General features: G+C 41.6%; 1 protein-coding gene across 1 annotated transcript in view; it reads left to right on the top strand.

The window, feature by feature from the left end:
• The first annotated feature begins 891 nt into the window (after positions 1–891).
• dok6 (docking protein 6) overlaps positions 892–18,385 on the top strand; it is a 73,852-nt gene continuing 56,358 nt past the window's right edge. Inside the window, exon 1 of the mRNA XM_017452659.3 lies at positions 892–1,047. Within this exon, the coding sequence (XP_017308148.1) occupies positions 982–1,047 (66 nt within the window). The 5' untranslated portion in view covers positions 892–981. The remainder of the gene's footprint in view (positions 1,048–18,385) is intronic.

The following is an 18,385-nucleotide window of genomic DNA, read 5'->3' as shown; positions in this document are numbered from 1 at the left end:
TGTGATTATTTTTATTATTATTATTATCATTATCATTATTATGTTTGTGATTATTATTATTATTATTATTATTATTATTTCTGTTGCTTTGTTATTATTATTATTATTATTATTATTATTATTATTATTATTATTTCTGTTGCTTTTATTATTATTATTATCATCATCATCATCATCATCATCATCATCATTATTATTATTATTGTCGTTGTTGTTGTTATTATTATTATGTTTGTGATTTTTATTATTATTATTATTATTATTATTATGTTTGTGATTATTGTTATTATTATTATTATTATTATGTTTGTGATTATTGTTATTATTATTATTATTATTATGTTTGTGATTATTGTTATTATTATTATTATTATTATGTTTGTGATTATTGTTATTATTATTATTATTATGTTTGTGATTATTGTTATTATTATTATTATTTCTGTTGCTTTATTATTATTATTATTATTATTATTATTATTATTATGTTTGTGATTATTGTTATTATTATTATTATTGTTGTTGTTATTATTATTATTATTATTATTATGTTTGTGATTATTTTTATTTTTATTATTATTATTATTATTATTATCATTATTATGTTTGTGATTATTATTATTATTATTATTATTATTATTATTATTTCTGTTGCTTTGTTATTATTATTATTATTATTATTATTATTGTTGTTGTTATTATTATTATTGTTATTATTATTATTATTATTATTATTATTATTATTATTATTATTAATATTATTATCATTATTACAGTACCTCTCCACCTCTGATGTAGATGTGATGGCACGGTCCAGGAGAGGGGGTGCTGGGTGAAATCAGTTGACTTTATCCTGCACCCCCCTCTCAGTGTAGAGATGGTACAGGCCGAGCCGGCTGTCTGAGGCGCTGGATGCTGCTCTCACTTCTCCCAGACTTAACGAGCGAAACAGCGGAATAAAAATCAGAATAAAATCTTTCAATGGCTTCCAACTTCAACGACATAGTGAAGCAGGGCTACGTGAGGATCAGGAGTAAGAAACTGGGGGTAAGTTTGGGGTTTCTGTCTCTGAGATTTGCTCACTAATATTTCTGGCAGCATCTGGATGTAGAAGGCTTTAAGTGCTCCCGCAGAGGCAGAAATAAAAGCCCCAGCGTGTCGTGCCTTCGTTCTTCACATGCAGGAGGATTTCATCGACTTATAAGAGACATAAAGTAAGAATGTAAAGTCGTTTAGAGCAGCGTGTTTATTCCGAGTCCAGCTGGGCTTGCCTGTGGGTTTGTTGTATGTTTGATCTGAATGATGCTGATGGGAAAGTGGGACAGATTTTGCCAAACACAACAGGCAGCAGCTTATTATTAAACCTCACAGCTTCTTACTGCTGCTGCACTCTCTCTGTATCCCAACTTATTCTGCCCACTTTTACTCACTTCTTTCATATTTAATCCTGCTTCTGCTCTAATCTGTCTTCCTCTACTTCCTCTACTTCCTTCCTTCCTTCCTCTACTTCCTTCCTTCCTTCGTTCTGCCCCTTCTCCATCTCTTTCCCTTCCTTCCTTCCCTTCTCCATCTCTTTCCCTTCCTTCCTTCCTTCCCTTCTCCATCTCTTTCCCTTCCTTCCTTCCTTCCTTCCTTCCTTCCTTCCCTTCTCCATCTCTTTCCCTTCCTTCCTTCCCTTCTCCATCTCTTTCCCTTCCTTCCTTCCCTTCTCCATCTCTTTCCCTTCCTTCCTTCCTTCCTTCCTTCCTTCCCTTCTCCATCTCTTTCCCTTCCTTCCTTCCTTCCTTCCTTCCCTTCTCCATCTCTTTCCCGTCCTTCCTTCCTTCTTTCAATCCCATCTCCATATCTTTTCATTCGTCCCTTCCTTCCTTCCTTCCTTCCTTCTTTCTCCATCTCTTTCCCTTCCTTCCTCCCTTCCCTTCCTCCATCTCCTTTCCTTCCTCCCTTCCCTTCTCCATCTCTCTTCCGTCCTTCCTTCCTTCCTTCTATCATTTCCCCATCTGTTTTCCTTCCTTCCTTCCTTCCTTCCTACCGTCCTTCCCTTCTCCATCTCTTCCTCTTCCTTCTTTCTCTAATATTTTCCCTTCCTTCTTTCCCTTTAACACCTTCCTCGTCTCACTTCATTTCTTTCTTCCTTTCCTTTTATCACTACCACCTTCCAATTTGTCTTTCCTTCTTCCTTTCCTTTCCTTTATTAAATTCCCTGTCCGCTTCACGTAATTTGTCTCTTTCTGTCTTTCCTTCCTTCCTTCCTTGATTTTAATACCTTCTCCACCCCTATTTATTTATTTATTTATTTATTTATTTATTTATTTATTTATTTATTTATTTATATTTACATTTATTCATTTAGCATTATATATACACACACACACACACACACACACACACACACACATATATATATATATTTTATCTCTATGACTTTCCTATTTGTTTCCTTTCCTTCCCTCATTTGTTTGTTTGTTTGTTTATATGGCTCCCTAATTGAGATGTGTGCAAACTGTATTGATTATTTATATATTTAATTATAATCAGTTCTGCTGTTATTAAGCAGGTGAAGTTGAACGAGCGGTTTCAGATCAGTTACACTCCTACGTCCATGTCATTGCCGAAGAGGGACGGACGATACGGCGACCATGCAGCATACGCTCCACACTTCATGACATTTTGCTCTAGTTTTGCTAACAGGAACCAACAGAGGCCTTTTTACTCGTTTACTCGTTTCTGTCCGACAGGAAAGTGTAGAAAAGTGTCCCACGCTGCTTATATCATAATCCCCATATCATATCGTCGTATTGTCCGGCCTTAGTGTCGATGATTTATTTCACGATCAGGTACAGTGCATGTAAGAAGAGCTGGAATCTCCCGCTGTAGGAAATCAATAATAATTAAAAAAAAAAATCCTCTCAAAGCACATAAAAAAACAGCTTGTTTACAAATTTGGCTCCAAACTTGCGTTGTATCTCTTATATCTGAACCATTCAGTAGCAATCACATTAACTCATTTTAATCCTCTAAAATAGCCCAAATCTTAATGTATCAGATATCTACAGAGGCTAAACTCAGCTTAGTCATGTTAATCCAGCCTTATGCAGCTTTCTCTAGCCTGACCCACATTCAATGTCCATTTCATTACTTTGCTGTAAAAGAGGATGCTCTATATTCATGCCACAGATGGATGCATAGAAGACATTTATAGTCTGCAAAGCTATATAATAAAAATGTCAGGGCAAGTGGGGGGGGGGGGGGGGGGGGGCAAAAAAACAAAACACGACGGCATCTTCGACGGCACGGATATGCCCTCGGCTCGGTTTCACTAACGAACGCGATGCATGTTTAAATAAATAAATAAATAAATAAATAAATAAATCCGCTTTCTGTCACCGAGACGTTTGAGTGATTTAGATTTTTTTTTTTTTTTGACTCGTTGAGCTGCGAACACGTGACCGAGGGATTGTGGGATAGCGAGTGGTTAAAACAAACAAATAAACAACAAAAAAAAAAACAAGCGAAAGTTTCAACTTTATGCAAATTACAAATGGCAGCTGTGTTGCTCTGACCGTTTGGGACAACGGGGAGCAAATGAGTGTTTTTTAGGAGTAAACAGCACGGTAAATAGAAGCCAGGAGTAAACTAAACCGAAGGTAAATTCAAAAGAGCGAGGGAAGGACAATTCCAGCGAGGCCGAGCCAGGAAAGGTAGGTGTGGGGGAGGGGCCGGGGGGGGGGGGGGGGATTTGCGCAAAGATTGCACGATTTTTTTTTACGTTGCATTCGATTGAACAACGCCATTTAAACACTTGACTAGTAAAGACAGACTGTAAAGAATCGTTTTAGAAATGGAATTTTAGACACTCAGAGGTTCGTATAATTGCCCCCCCCCCCCCCTTCCCGGGTTGTACGAATGTTTTTTCCCCACCCGTTTGTGTCATTTTTTTTTTCCTTTTTCTAATCCTCTATCCCCATACGTTTTTAGTCTGTTTCTTTCTCTAAGCTCTCATTTTGCAGTTCACTCACACTCTCTTGTTCTTTCTCCATATACTTTTATTGTTTCCTCTCTCATTCTGTCCGTCTGTCTACTTCTAATCTTGCTTTCTGTATTTTTCCTCTGTCTGATCTTGTTTGCTCGCATTCTCTCTATTGTGTAGTGGTTTTAACCCTGTTTCGCTCTTACTCCCCCTCTCATTCCACTATCTCTCTACCTCTTGGCCTCGTTCACTTGTCCCCTTTACTCTCTCTCTCTCTCTCTCTCTCTCTCTCGTTCTCTCTCGCTGTATTTGCGAAAGTCTCTTAGTAAGATGTTCGGCCACGATGAGCCTCCAGAACAGCTTCAGTGCACCTTGAGACAGATTATACACATCTCTGGAACAGTACTATAACGATGAACACTATTCTTCCAAAACATTTTCCCGCAGCTTATGTCTTAAATCTCTCACCGGCGTTCATTTGGGTTGAGATCCGGTGACTGTGAAGGCCATTGCATTATATTTTATATCATTTTCATGCTCATCAAACTGTTCAGTGAGCCCACATGCCCTGTGGTGGTGGTGGTGGTGGTGGTGGTGGGGGTTGGGGGCGGAGTCATCCTGGAAGAGACCACTCCCATCAGGATAGAAAAGGTTTCATTATACAGTAGGACTGTATAAGGTGAGCAGTCAGAGCGGCCTGCACGGCACCGAACGCCACACATGCACTCACACACTTGTTGAGAATATGGCGAAGGATGACTCATCTGACCCTATCACTTTTTTTTTCTTTTTTTTCTTTTCTCCTCCTCCTCTCTGTAGACCAATTCCTGTGTTTTTTGCACCACTGAACTCTCAAAGGTGCATTCGTCTTTGTAATGAGGGGTTTATGCACTGCAACTCTACTATAATATCCCTCAGTGTGGCTGTGGACAGACTGTTCTCGCTGACAGTCTGATCACGTCCTGCCTTGACATTCTCAGTCACCTGAAGAACAGCTGCTCTTCTGTTTTTACCTAAGGCATTAATGCACAAGTATCACTGACATTTAATGTTCACGTTCCATCAAAATTTCCACCCCTGCTTCCATAGTTCCAAACTTACGGTATCATGAAGACGTAATAATATTGGCCAGCCTTAATGAAGATGTCACTGTAGTCACGGCTATATATACAGCATATAGGCGTGCAAGTATTCACCCCCCTCCTGGGAAAATGTCCATAGTGTGTTTTGTTTGTCATACATGTAGATTATTTGCTAATAAAAGAATGTATAACTTCATCCCCGTTGCTTATAAAAATAAAAAAAAAGCCTAAATTAGTTCCGGTGCAACCAGTTGGCATCAGAAGTCGCATAATTATTTGAATGCCCGTGTTTCTGGAAGACTCTAGAGTCGGTACCTGCTGCCTCCTAGTGTTTCTGGAGCGCTTTCTGAGCGGTCCTTGGCCCTTGGGCTGAACGATGTTGCTTCCACTTGTGGATAACGGCCCCAGTGGTGCTTACTGGAAGATTCAGAAGTTTTGAAATACGTCTGTATCCGATTCCATCAATAAGGTTGTGAAGGTCTTGGGAGAGCTCTTAGCTTTTACTCATCATGAGATGTTTCCTGTGTGACCCCTTGGTAATGAAAAGCCTTTTTATAGACCATCAATTTACTAACCCAGCTGATATTAATCTGCACGGATAGGGGGTATAATGACTTTCTAACTACTTATGGATGTGCTTTACCTTGCCTCGGAGAACTGCTTTTTCTTAGCGTGTTCAATACTTTTTCCCGTGTCATTCCACTTTATTACACATAACTTCATTTATGGACTTTAATGTTGTGAATTCTTTATATTTGTGAAAACCTCATCGGAAATATATTTACTGAAAAAAATTTCGACGTGTTCGACACTTATTTTAGGCACCATGTTAGGCATAAACATGCCACTGGTTCTGGTTACTTCTCACTCCTGGTAGCCTCCGCTCTTCTGGGAAGGCATTCCACTACATTTTAGAGCCTGGCTTTGGAGAATTGTGTACATTCAGCCACAAGAGCATTAGTGAGAACAGCCACTGGTGTCGAGTGAGAAGGCCTGGTGAGCGGCTGGCGTTCCAGTACATCCTAAAGATGTTCAGTGGGGTTGAGGTCAGGGTTCTGTGCAGTTCTTACACTCTAACCTTGGAGATCCTCGCTTTATGCATAGGGTCAGTGTCATGCTGGAACAGGTTCGGGCCTCTTACTTGCACTGAAGGGAAATCTTAACGCAACAGCATACAAAGACATTCTAGACAAATGTGTGCTTAGAACTTTGTGAGAACAGAACGGTCAGTGCTGGTCAGTTGTCCACAAACGTTTGGCCATATAGGGTGTAAATAAACCGTGTACATATGGAACTGTCTTTTTCTTTATGTAAGTAGGTTTATATGAAGCTTGAGTGTGGGACTTGGGCATATGGGAGTTTTGCAGTCGCTTGTTAATTGCAGTTGGTTAAGCACTTGATCTCCTCACTAAGTTAACAGCTTCTCGAAAATCCATGATGCTCACAGAGCGATTTGGACTCTCAGAAGTCAATGCTCAATAGGAGCTTAGTGTGATTCTGCCCTGGGGCGTCGCCAAACCCAATTCAGAAAAGCATGGACTCTAGTTAAACGTTGCTGTGCAAAGCCATAATGAAAAAATTGCTCGGTAAGGTAATCTGATTTGCATTTCTGTTTGTAGCCACAGCCGGAGGAGCTGATGGAGCTTGGCTTATAAGTATAGTCTATTTTCCAGCAGTTAGACTGACCTCATCATCGTTACGGTGCAATGACATCATCACAATAATCCTTTCTATATTATTAAATCTGAGAATTAAAACCATCGGCCCGAGAGTACCGATAGTTTGTTTTGGTGCTGATTTTGAGCAGGTATTAAAAACCATGAGTTTGGTCCTGGCCTGGCAGTGGATGGGGAAAAAAAAAAAAAAAAAGCACCAGTTCCAGTTTTCTGAAAGGTTCTGTTCCTTTTGCACTGGGAGAAAGGTCGACGAGTGTCCTTTCTTTAAAACAAGGACATGTTTGCATGCTGTTGCAGCCAAACACTGAGAAACCTCAATATTGACCTACATTTGCGTTTGACATTATTTTTCTGCTATTTTTGTAGCGTCCCTGTGTGCATGTGCAGCTCCTGCCTCATTTTTGACATTTTAACTAATGTTCCTCACTAAAGGTTAGTGTGCCCTACATGATCCCTAGAGAGGTTTGTTTTTTTTTTTTTTTTTTTTTTTAGCTGTTGGGGTATGTGTGCAGATAAACAATTTGTTACAGTGCAAAAAACTACTTAGCATTTAAATGAAGTGGCTCTGGAGTGTGGAGAAGAAAAACACACAAAATGCATGGGTGTTAATTTGGATGGAGTGAATTTAGGCCTCTCATGTTCCAATGCAGAGAACAGGACCTTTCGATGGTAATAGGAGATGTGTGTTATAGTAGTTAACTCCTTGGTCCTATCCAGAAGTAGAAAAACTCAGATAATAGTGGGTTTTATGTGTGTGTGTGTGGGGGGGGGGGGGGGGGGGGGGGGGGGGGGGGGGGGGGGTGTATAACACAATATAGTTTCAAATTCTACTACTGACAGAAGTAGATGCTTTTTACTGGACTAAACACTAAATAGACGAGGAGGCATTAACAGTGCATGCCAGGCTAATATTCCCCACACCATTACACAACCACCACCAGCCTGGACTGTAAACACAAGGCAGGTTGGGTCCTTGGATTCATATATTGTTGACAGCAAATTCTGACCCTACTATCTGCAGAAATCGAGATTCATCAGACCAGGCAGCACTTGCTGTTGTTTTTCCCCCTCTTCGACTGTCTGGTTTCGGTGAACCTGTGCGCACTGTAACCTGACAGGAGCAGAACCCGATTTGGTGTTTCCATACAGTCTGAGATGTTTTGGTTTGGTCTGGTAAACAGTCTGCGTTTATATAGCGCTTTTTTAACCTTAGCGGTTCCGAAGCGCTTTACACTGTGTCTCATTCACCCATTCACACACACACTCACACACCGATGGTAGCAGAGCTGCCATGCAAGGCGCTAGCTTGCCATCAGGAGCAACTTGGGGTTCAGTGTCTCGCCCAAGGACACTCCGGCATGTTGAGTCACGCGGGCCGGGAATCGAACCGTCAGCCCTACGATTAGTGGACAACTAGTGGCTCAGGTGGTAGAGCCGACCCACAGTTTTCCAGGTAGCTCTAAACAGTCTTGCCATTCTCCTTTGACTTCTCTCTTCAAAAAAATGCTTCCGCCCACTGGATGTTTTTTAATGGTGAAAGACTAAAATGAGAGAGGATCGAGATGCAGCATGCAGCTCCAACGCTGAACAGTTTCCCTCAGGAAGCTGGGGTCAGAGCTCAGGGTCCAGCACCCGTGGAGCCGAGTGGGTTAAGGGCCCAACAGTGGCGGCATGGCAGTGCTGATCAATAACCCAGAACCTTAACCGTTTAGTCTAAAAACTGTGATACTAAAATGTGTAACGTGCTGAAAATTGTAGATCCCGTCGAGCACGTGCGCATATCTCAGTTCTCACAGAGATGAAGTGCTCTCATGCCTGATAGTTTCTCTGCACACTGAGTTCACTGCTTCACGCTCAGGTATACCTTCATGCGCATGCAATTTAACGACGACGCTTGCGGATACTGCTCTGTCCGCTCACGTCGGCCTCTCTCGTGCTCTCTACAGAAGATACGGTTTTAAACCTGTAAGATGTATTTTCACCAAAACGGAACATTGCTTGCAGTCTGCTTTGCTTTGTTTGGCATCATCCACGTGAAATATGTCCAGATCGCTGTCATTTCTTGTCGTCTGTTTATTAGAGCGCGCACGGTGGCTTAGTGGTTAGCACGTTCGCCTCACACCTCCAGGGTCGGGGGTTCGATTCCCACCGTGGCCCTGTGTGTGCGGAGTTTGCATGTTCTCCCCGTGCTGCGGGGGTTTCCTCCGGGTACTCCGGTTTCCTCCCCTAGTCCAAAGACATGCACGGTAGGCTGATTGGTGTGTCTAAAGTGTCTGTAGTGTATGAATGGGTGTGTGAGTGTGTACGTGATTGTGCCCTGTGATGGATTGGTGACCCTGACCAGGGTGTACCCTGATTCGTGCCTGATGCTCCCTGGGATAGGCTCCAGGTTCCCCGTGACCCTGAAGGAAGGATAAGCGGTATTGAAAATGTCTGGACGGATGTTTATTAGAGCACCAAAATACAGCAGACCTGAGTCATATGCTGTGAGTATCCGAGCATTTTTATGAACATGAGTAAATGAGTATCCTAATATCCGTTCTGATGCGTCCCTATTAAAAACATTTTACTGCTTATAGAGCAGCCACTTGCTATAATATTAACGAAGTGGGATTTGTTTGATGTTTAGACTTTAAAAATAAATTAAAAAAAAAGTTATTTTGCTCAGACTTTTTAGCCCACTCTAGAATATTTTGTCATTTGTAATACATTTGAAAGGTGCAGTCCACCCTGTCTCGCTCTCGTTTTTATTAAATATAGACTGTATCTCTCTGATTGCACACTAATATATCAAAGACTGCTTACTGAATAACCCCCAGTCTGTAGTGCACTATTTAATTATGAATCAGGCGCATGAAAAACAGCAGAAACGAAACACACGCACAAGAGCTCGGCAACACAAAGGAACGGAAATGCAGGCACTTCATTAAAGTGATGGACAAAAACAGTGTTTACATGTCAAAGGAAGTGCTTTGGATTAAAATGTATCGAAAAACATTTGAACATTAAAGGATGACCTAGAATCGCTACATGTGATTCTTAGGATGTGAAAAGTAGGATTGAGGTGTGGGGTATTTTATTTAATGGAAAAAAGGGCTCTTCGTCAGGTTTGCGGTTTTCAGGCAGACTTTCGAACCACCCAGGTACGCTGATGTTAAACATAACAGGAGGCTGACGCCTATCCAAAGGAACTCGGGACACAAGGCAGGAGACACTGTAGATGGCGTGCCAACCCATCGCAGTGTACAATCGCACACATACTCGCACACTACGGACAATTTAGAAACTCCAGTCAGCCGACAATGCACGTCTTTGAACTGGGGGAGGAAACCGGAGTACCCTGAGGAAAACCCTGAAGCATGAGGAGACCATTCGATCTCCATGCACACAGGGCAAAGGTGGGAATTGAAATCTTACCGTTCTTGAGCGTCGCTTGTTACTACATGAATTCAGGGTATTTGCACCAGTGAATTGGTTTGCTCGTTCTGACGCCTGTTCTTTATTTATGACATACATATGACATACACTATATGGCCAAAAGTTTGGGGACGCCTGACCGTGACCCCCTCATATTGCCACAAAGTTGGAACCAAAGAATTGTCTAGAATGTAACATTAAGATCTTCCTTTGTTGGAACTAAGGGGTCAAAACCTGTTCCAGCATGACAGCTCCTGTGCACAAAGTGAGGTTTATAAAGATATGCCGTGTCCATCGGTTCTCTACTGCAGAATCTCGGCGGACGCAGTAGGTCATCCGGGGCTTTCTCGCCTACTGTTTCATGAACACTGAGAATTCGGACATACTACTCCATTGGCGTATTGCATTTCATCTACTGTATAGTACGGTAGTAGGGATATATGGACCCAGCTATGGTTTGCCAAGGTTGGTGGGGAAGAACTCGTGTGGCATGCACAGAACCCTGACCTCAACATCTCTGAACATCTGTGTGATGAACTGGAACGCAGAGTGCACCCCAGGCCTCCTCACCCAACATCACTGCCTGACCTCACTAATGCTCTTATAGCTGAATGGGCAAAAATCCCCATAGCCACACTCCAAAATCTACTTTAAAACCTTTTCAGAAGACTGGAGTTTATCATACTAGCAAACGGGAACAGAATCTAGAATGTGTTGTTCAACATGCACATATAGAAACATGAGGTCACGAGCCCCAAATCCCTCTGAGTAGGATTGATGGCATACTCCCTGTCAATCACAGGGACTCTAGCCAATCGTGTGTCTGTGAGTTCATGAGTGTGGAAGAGGGCAGATAGCGCTTTCCTGTGATGCAGCATGAGGTTGGCTGGCTTCATGTGTCTCAAAGGAAGCATGTGATAGCCTTCACCCTTCCCCCTTCCCAGCTGGTAGCTGTCGTTTGATTGGCAGCTGATCAAAATTGAGGAGAGAAATGGGAGAAACACTGTATAATGTTACTTTTGCAAGAAGACAGTATAAGTAACAGGGTAAGACAGCAGGAAGACTGTAAGTGACAAGGCTATAGGTTTTATCTGAGCATCTGACAATTTAATTAGGAAATGATATCCAATGGCTAAATATAAACATGTTGAGATTTGTTTGCTTTTGGCTAGCAGTTTGGGTTACTTTTGGCTGATTTGGCAACCCTGATACTGACTAAACGTGATTGCAAGCGGTCTGTGGAGATACATTCGAGACCTACGTGGAAATCCAGTCCACTGTCAAATCCCTCGAGACACCACAGCACACATGTTTATGTGATCGTTTGTTTCCCACATTTATGTATTATCTGTAGTGACTGACGGCTAATGGACGTTATAATGAAGTAAAACAGACTCGGTGCTGTTTCCAGGTTCAAGCAAATCCATAGAAAACTCCCAGAAGTAATGTGAGGAGTCGTGGACACGTACACAATTCAGAAAGGAACAGGAGAAATCAAACATATAACTCTGTGCATTTAAATGATGAATGAAGGTATACGTTATGAACGTGTGAATGAGACTGTTCGGATGGACGTCCTCCTCTGAATTCATCCTCCTCCTGCAAGACTTCCTGACCTGATTTTTACATTTTACGGTAAAAACTCTGACTGAGCGTCCTCGGAATATTACTGTCTGTCTGGACTTATACTGCTGTGGCTAGCGCTCCCTTCCTTCCTCCCTTCCTTCCTCCCTTCCTTCCTCCCTTCCTCCCTTCCTTCCTCCCTTCCTCCCTTCCTTCCTCCCTTCCTTCCTCCCTTCCTTCCTTCCTTCCTGGATTTGTTCTCGCTATGCTTCATCTTGCTTCCTTCATCCAATTTATTTCCTTCTCTCTCTCTATGTTCCTGTCTGCTTCTCACTCCGTTCCTTTCTTTCTTTCTCCATGTAGTCCGTCCCTTTTCTGTCCCTCCTTCCTTCATTTCTTTTCTCTGTTCTTCTCGTTTCTTCCTTCGTCAGCTTTGTCTCCTTTTCCCAATTTCCTTCCTTCCTTTCTTTCCATTCTGTTTTCTTCAATCTTTTCTTTCTTCCTTCCATCCTTCATAGATTCTTTTTCTTTCTTTCTTTCTTTCTTTCTTTCTTTCTTTCTTTCTTCCGTCCTTCCTTTCTGTATTTGTTCTCTCTATCCTTCATCTTGCTCCCTTCATCTGATTTATTTCCTTCCTTCTGCTCACTTCCACACCTCTTCTTGTTTCTCTCTCTCTCTCTCTCTCTCTCTCTCTCTCTCTCTCTCTATTGTCCTGTCTGTGTCTAACTCCATTCCATACTTTCTTTCTTTCTTTCTTTCTTTCTTTCTTTCTCCATGTAGTCTTTTCCTTCCTTCCTGCCTTCATTTGTTTTCTCTGTTCTTCACTTTTCTTCCTTCATCAGCTTTCTTTCCTTTTCCCAATCTCCTTCCTTCCTTTCCTTCTTTCCTTCCATTCTGCTTCCTTCCTTCTATACTTCATAGATTCTTTCTTTCTTTCTTTCTTTCTTTCTTTCAACATCTAGTCTATTTCTTTTCCTTCCTTCCTCCCCTCCTTCCTTCCTTCATATATTTCTTCTCTCTATTCTTCATCTTACTTTCTTCATCTTTCATCTTTCTTTCAGCCTTATTTCCTTCCTTCTGCTCACTCCCTCTTCTTTTCTCTCACTTTTCTTGTCGGCCTCTCACTCTGTCCCATATTTCCCATTTCTTTCTTTCTTTCTTTCTTTCTTTCTTTCTTTCGTGTGAAATGGGAAAGAAAACCCTTTCTATGTTGTTCATAAATTCTCTTTGAGAATCACTGAATCACGGTGATAAATATCACGGTGAACAAAATATGTTTTCGCCGTTAACCCCGTAGCTGTAATTTCCAGTAAAAATCTGTGCTCTGTGCATGTTCATACCGGAAAGATACCGGAAAGTAATGTCTGACCTTTTCACATTTCAGACTGGCGTGTGTGTGTGTGTGTGTGTGTGTGTGTGTGTGTGTGTGTGTGCTCCACCAGTCACTAGCCAACAGAGGTGAAGGTCATCTCATTAGCTCATCTCAGTCTCACACAGCGAGAGAAGGAAAGCGGGACAGAGCGAGTGAGGATGAGAAAAACACGGGAAAGAGGACTAAAGGAATACTCAAACAGTTTTCAGCTTCGTCTCGATGTATTTATCTGTTCTGTAGCATGTGTGTGATTACCACAACAAAGACAGTTCATATGTTTCCCTAGTCAGACTCGGAAGTCTCCGGGTAGTTACATGTTACAAATAAATATTTATGCAAACCTTTTTTTTTTTTTTTTTTTTCTTCTTCAAATTACAAAAAAAAAACATTTGTAAAATTAAACATGACGCTGTATAATTTGGGACCCAAGAATTAGTGGTATTATATGACCTGCATAATCATTTGAGAGTAGATTTAAAAACATTCATGACTTCCTGTCATGTCTGTTATCATCATAAGTCTTAAAGTGTTACGAGTACAGATTAAAAATGATATTATATGGTCGTGTGATATGCAAATAAATAAATAAATAAATAAACAAATAAATAAATAAAACATAACAGAGCGGGCTGTTACAGGAAAATAATTAATAACAGGTGTAGTGGCTTGATGTGAAGCAGAGTTACTGTTTCTACCCTACAGTTGATTATTTTTACAATAATAACACACTTCAAACTGTTTTATTCATCTTCTATCAAAGTAATTTGATTTCTGATTTGATTTCAACCAACAAACGATCAATTTTTTGTTTATTAAAGAATGACATTATTTTTTTTCCAGTTACAGTTAATGTTCCTGTTTAGCAGCTGTAAACATCTGTCGTTCCCTCATCAGCATCTCTTTTTTCTCTGTCTATAAAGTGCAAAATGTTACGTCCTGTCTCCTGAATACTTTCCCCACGGTGGAAAATGAAGGAAGGAATTTTACCTTAAAAATCGCTGATACTGGAGACTCCTTCCATGAATGTTAAACATCTCCTGTGATAAAGAATCACCATATCGATGATTAGAGCTTTTTTTTGTTTTGTTTTGTTAAACAACAACAGATTTCGGGGGGTATGGTGGCTTAGCATGTTGCTAACGTTGCACCTCCGGGGTTAGGGCTTCGAGTCCCACCCTGTTTGTGCAGAGATTGCATGTTCTCCCTATGCCTCGGGGTTTCTATGCCCTATACTCCAGTTTCTTTCCCCAAGCCAAAGACATGCGTTGTAGGCTGTAGGCATTTCCAAATTGTCTGTAGTGTGTGAATGGGTGTGCAGTTGTGCCCTGCGATGGGTTGGCACCCTGTCCAGGGTGTCCCCCGCCTTGTGCCTTGGGTTACCAAGCTCCCCCCCAACACTGTGTAGGATAAACAGTACAGAAAATGGATGGAACAATGCATATCTTGACAATTTTTTTATTGTTAGACTTCATATATGTGCAGCGCTGCCATATATGTCCCTGTGTAAGTTGTTACTGTAGAAACATATGTTAGACCGTCCCTCCAGTAGAAGGGAACCTTTAACACAGATTTTCTACAGATTTGGGTTTGGCGCATTCAGTCAAAACTCCCTTTGGACGTGCGTCAAACATGAATACAGCTAAAACGTCTCATTTACCAACAAACATCACAGTGAAAGACCGTACAAAACAATTTCGTTCAATTGCAATTTCACCAATTCGAGTAGTTTTCCACAAAAAAACACCCAAACGTTTAGCAAAATCAAGCATTTTTGTCGGCAACAATCCCAAAAGCACTCGGCGAAATCCTGTATGGGCTGATTACAACGTGTCGAAGGTTCAACAGCACTGTGGTTTAAAACCTTGACAATGCTAATCACACATAAGCTACAAACACTAAAGTATTTCTTCAAACCCTGGATGTCTTCCAGACTCGATTCCTGGAAGAGCTCCTCACTGCAGAGTTCTGCTTTCTACCCCGTTTACCACACCTGATTGAACTCATTATCTAATTCCCAAGGCCTTCATGAGCTGACGTTGGTGTGTTAGAAGAAGTAAACACAAAGCTCTGTAGGGTTGTGGTCCTCCAGGACCTGACTTTGACAGCCCCGAGTAAAGGTTTGTGGAAAGACTAACAAACCTCAAGGAATATTTTAAAATGATATACCACTGAGATTGCAGTGTAATTTCAAGGGCTGTAAAGATTCCTTGATTATTAATTGAGAATTTACAGCATGTATCATGTAGAAGTGGTATGGCTTTGGTGACGGGATTTGTCCAGGCATCTCTGTATTGGTAGTCTAATACACACTGCACGTTTATTCGTTCTTAGGGGTTGCACGGCTGTTAATTTTTAGTAGATGTCCAACCGTCTTTTGCATAGTTGAAGCAAAAGCTGATTCAGGGGCTTCTGAGTGCATCAGGAAAACCGTTCACGTTATCATCAGGAGATTGCAAGTTTGAATCCAGATGATGCTATAGCCATCCATGGCTAGGAGCCAAGGGAGCAAAATGCTCTGTTTTCTGTGTGAGAGGGATATACTCTCTATACTCTCTCTCTCTGTTCCTTCAATCGCAGTGACTCTAACCAATCATGGGCAACTTTGATCTCAAATACGTATTTTCAGGCAGAAATGTCCCATGGATTATATCTCGTACCTGTGCACACTGTTTCAGTAATCGCATGGTCTGCTAACGAAACTTATAAACGAATGAAAATTAAGACGACGGATGGATGCTATGAAAAGCAGCTGTTTTCATGTCTGCTGTTATAGCGTCGTCTTCATCTATTCTTCATCCAGTTCTACCCTTCAGCATGATTTTCAAACAGACTCGCAGTAATTACATATTTTCCAGCTAAGGCAGTGACGCAGTAGATTAGGTGCTCCTTTGTTGCTGTCTGGGATGCCTCGAGATGCTTTCATGCTCACAACAGGGATACGGCCATATGCGTCCTAGGCCACCTCCGATTGTGGTGGTTGGATCACAGTGCATCTTCGAGACACATTTGACCCAGTTCACATCTGTACTTAGCGCTGAACATTCGTGATCCGATCCCCCAGGATGCATGTTTCTGACGGGTGTGAATGGGGCCTTACTTGTTAAACTTGCTATACCAATATCCGATATCCTGTGATGCTAGTTGACGTAAGCTTAGTGCATGTCGTCATGCCAATGAAATTACGTATTTCACAAGTAATTATCGCAATCAAAGCAAAGCAGACTGCAAACTGTGGTCTGTGGAAATCTCAAGAGGAGGAACTACAGCATTTGTTTACAGTACAAGTAGCCTGATAAAACATACTATGGTGATTAAACAGTATCTTTGATAGAGAGAGTGACAGCCAACGTGGGTGAGCCTGATCATCGTACGGAAGGGTTGCCTGTCGTCCTGTCTATTACAGACTCTCTGAGGCAGCAGTGTGGCTTTTCAGGTGCATCTGTTTCATAGTCAGGTTCCCAGGCCACTCTGACTGTCTGCCTTCATTCCTGGCCTTTCATCTATTGCAGTTGGTGTAAATGGTCTCGCTGGTGATATCTCCACCAGTGTTTTCTCCGGCCGGGGTCAGGAAGTCATCTACGTACAGCCTCATTTCTCTCAGTCATCTCAGGAAATCTCCTCAAGGCTATCAAGCATTGTTCGCCTCATTGTGTGGATCCCCCTGGTGTGTGACCCATCTGAATGAAGAAGTCATGTCAGCTGTCTGGCTGTGTGGATGATACATGACAGAGATGCTGGATTCCAAGCGTGATCTTCTCAGATGGGCTGAGAACTTGGACGAGGTGTGTCGTGATGTTCCTTGTAGCAGTTTCAAGTTTGACAGGTGTATCGTCCATGAACATGAGTGTACTATCTCACTCCATATCTGTTTAGTACACCAATTGGATTTAAACCAAAAGTGAATGTGGAAGAATTTTCTTTCTTTCTTTCTTGCTTCCTTTCTTTCCTGTTTTTCACCCTCTTTCTCTTTGCTTTAGTGTTTCATAGTTCTCACTGTTTCTCAGATTTATTTCCTTACTAATTTCCTTCCTTTCTGCCCACTTCCAAATTTCTGTGTTATACTGTTTGCATCTTCCCTACTTCCTTTTTTTCTTCCTTCCTGTTAAGTTTACCAGTATGCTTGTCGGAACAAAAAATGGAGGTAGAAATGCCTGCAATGAAAGCATAATGTCTGGCTTCTGACAGTTCCTGAACCTCAGCTACATTGCTCGAATTCATAATTGGTCTTAACTACAGATTATGGTCGGACTCGTTTTTGCCTGCCCTTCATATTTTCTAATGAATTTAGTTGGGTCTGTTTAGCAAAATACAAACAATCTAGTATAGACATTTAAACCACTGTGATATGAAGTGCATCATGCAGTATGCACATTCATGTTTTTGAACATTGTCCTTCGAGCTTCTGACCACTCACTCGCATGCCCTTGAAAGTAATAACCTCTTTTGTTGTGGGATACCAGTTATAATGCCAGTGTTGCTTGGGATACCAGGTCTAATACCAGTGTCGCTTGGGATACCAGGTCTAATACCAGTGTCTCTTGGGATACCAGGTCTAATACCAGTGTCGCTTGGGATACTAGGTCTATTGCCAGTGTCACTTGGGATACCAGGTCTAATACCAGTGTCGCTTGGGATACCAGGTCTAATACCAGTGTCGCTTGGGATACCAGGTCTAATACCAATGTTGCTTGGGATACCAGGTCTAATACCAGTATTGCTTGGGATTCCAGCTCTAATACTAGTGTTTCTTGGGATACTAGTCTCAATACCAGTGTCGATAGAGATACCAGTCCCGATACCATTGTTGCTTGGGATACCAGTCCAAATACCAGTGACATGTGGGATACCAGTTCTAATACCAGGGTCGCTTGGGATACCAGGTCTGATACCAGTGTCGCTTGGGATACCAGGTCTAATACCAATGTTGCTTGGGATACCAGTTCTAATACCAGGGTCGCTTGGGATACCAGTTCTGCTGCACACCTCGAGTCTCAAGCAGATGACCTGTGATCCTTTCTGGCAAACAAAAAACAAGCAGTGCACCTCCTATTTGTGCCTGTAATTATATCTATATAGAGCACATTATTTGTTCATTCTGAATAATATCTTCATATTCAGTTACATCCCTAGTGTGCAGTTTGGTATGTCTTCCCATTGTACTCTCGTCTATAGGCCTTAGTTGTGGCTTTCACACTGAGCACACCTGGATTCTTTTACGGCCAATAAAACGAGTTGTTAAGCTCATACCCAGCAATCAGTAGTAAAGGAAATGCTGCCAGTGTTTTCAGAGAACAGTAACTCCTTC

The sequence above is a fragment of the Ictalurus punctatus genome, chromosome 23 (assembly GCF_001660625.3).
Source record: "Ictalurus punctatus breed USDA103 chromosome 23, Coco_2.0, whole genome shotgun sequence".
NCBI classification, from domain to species: Eukaryota; Metazoa; Chordata; class Actinopteri; order Siluriformes; family Ictaluridae; genus Ictalurus; species Ictalurus punctatus.
Note: the sequence above shows the minus strand (reverse complement) of the source record. Positions and strands in the feature narration are given on the sequence as shown.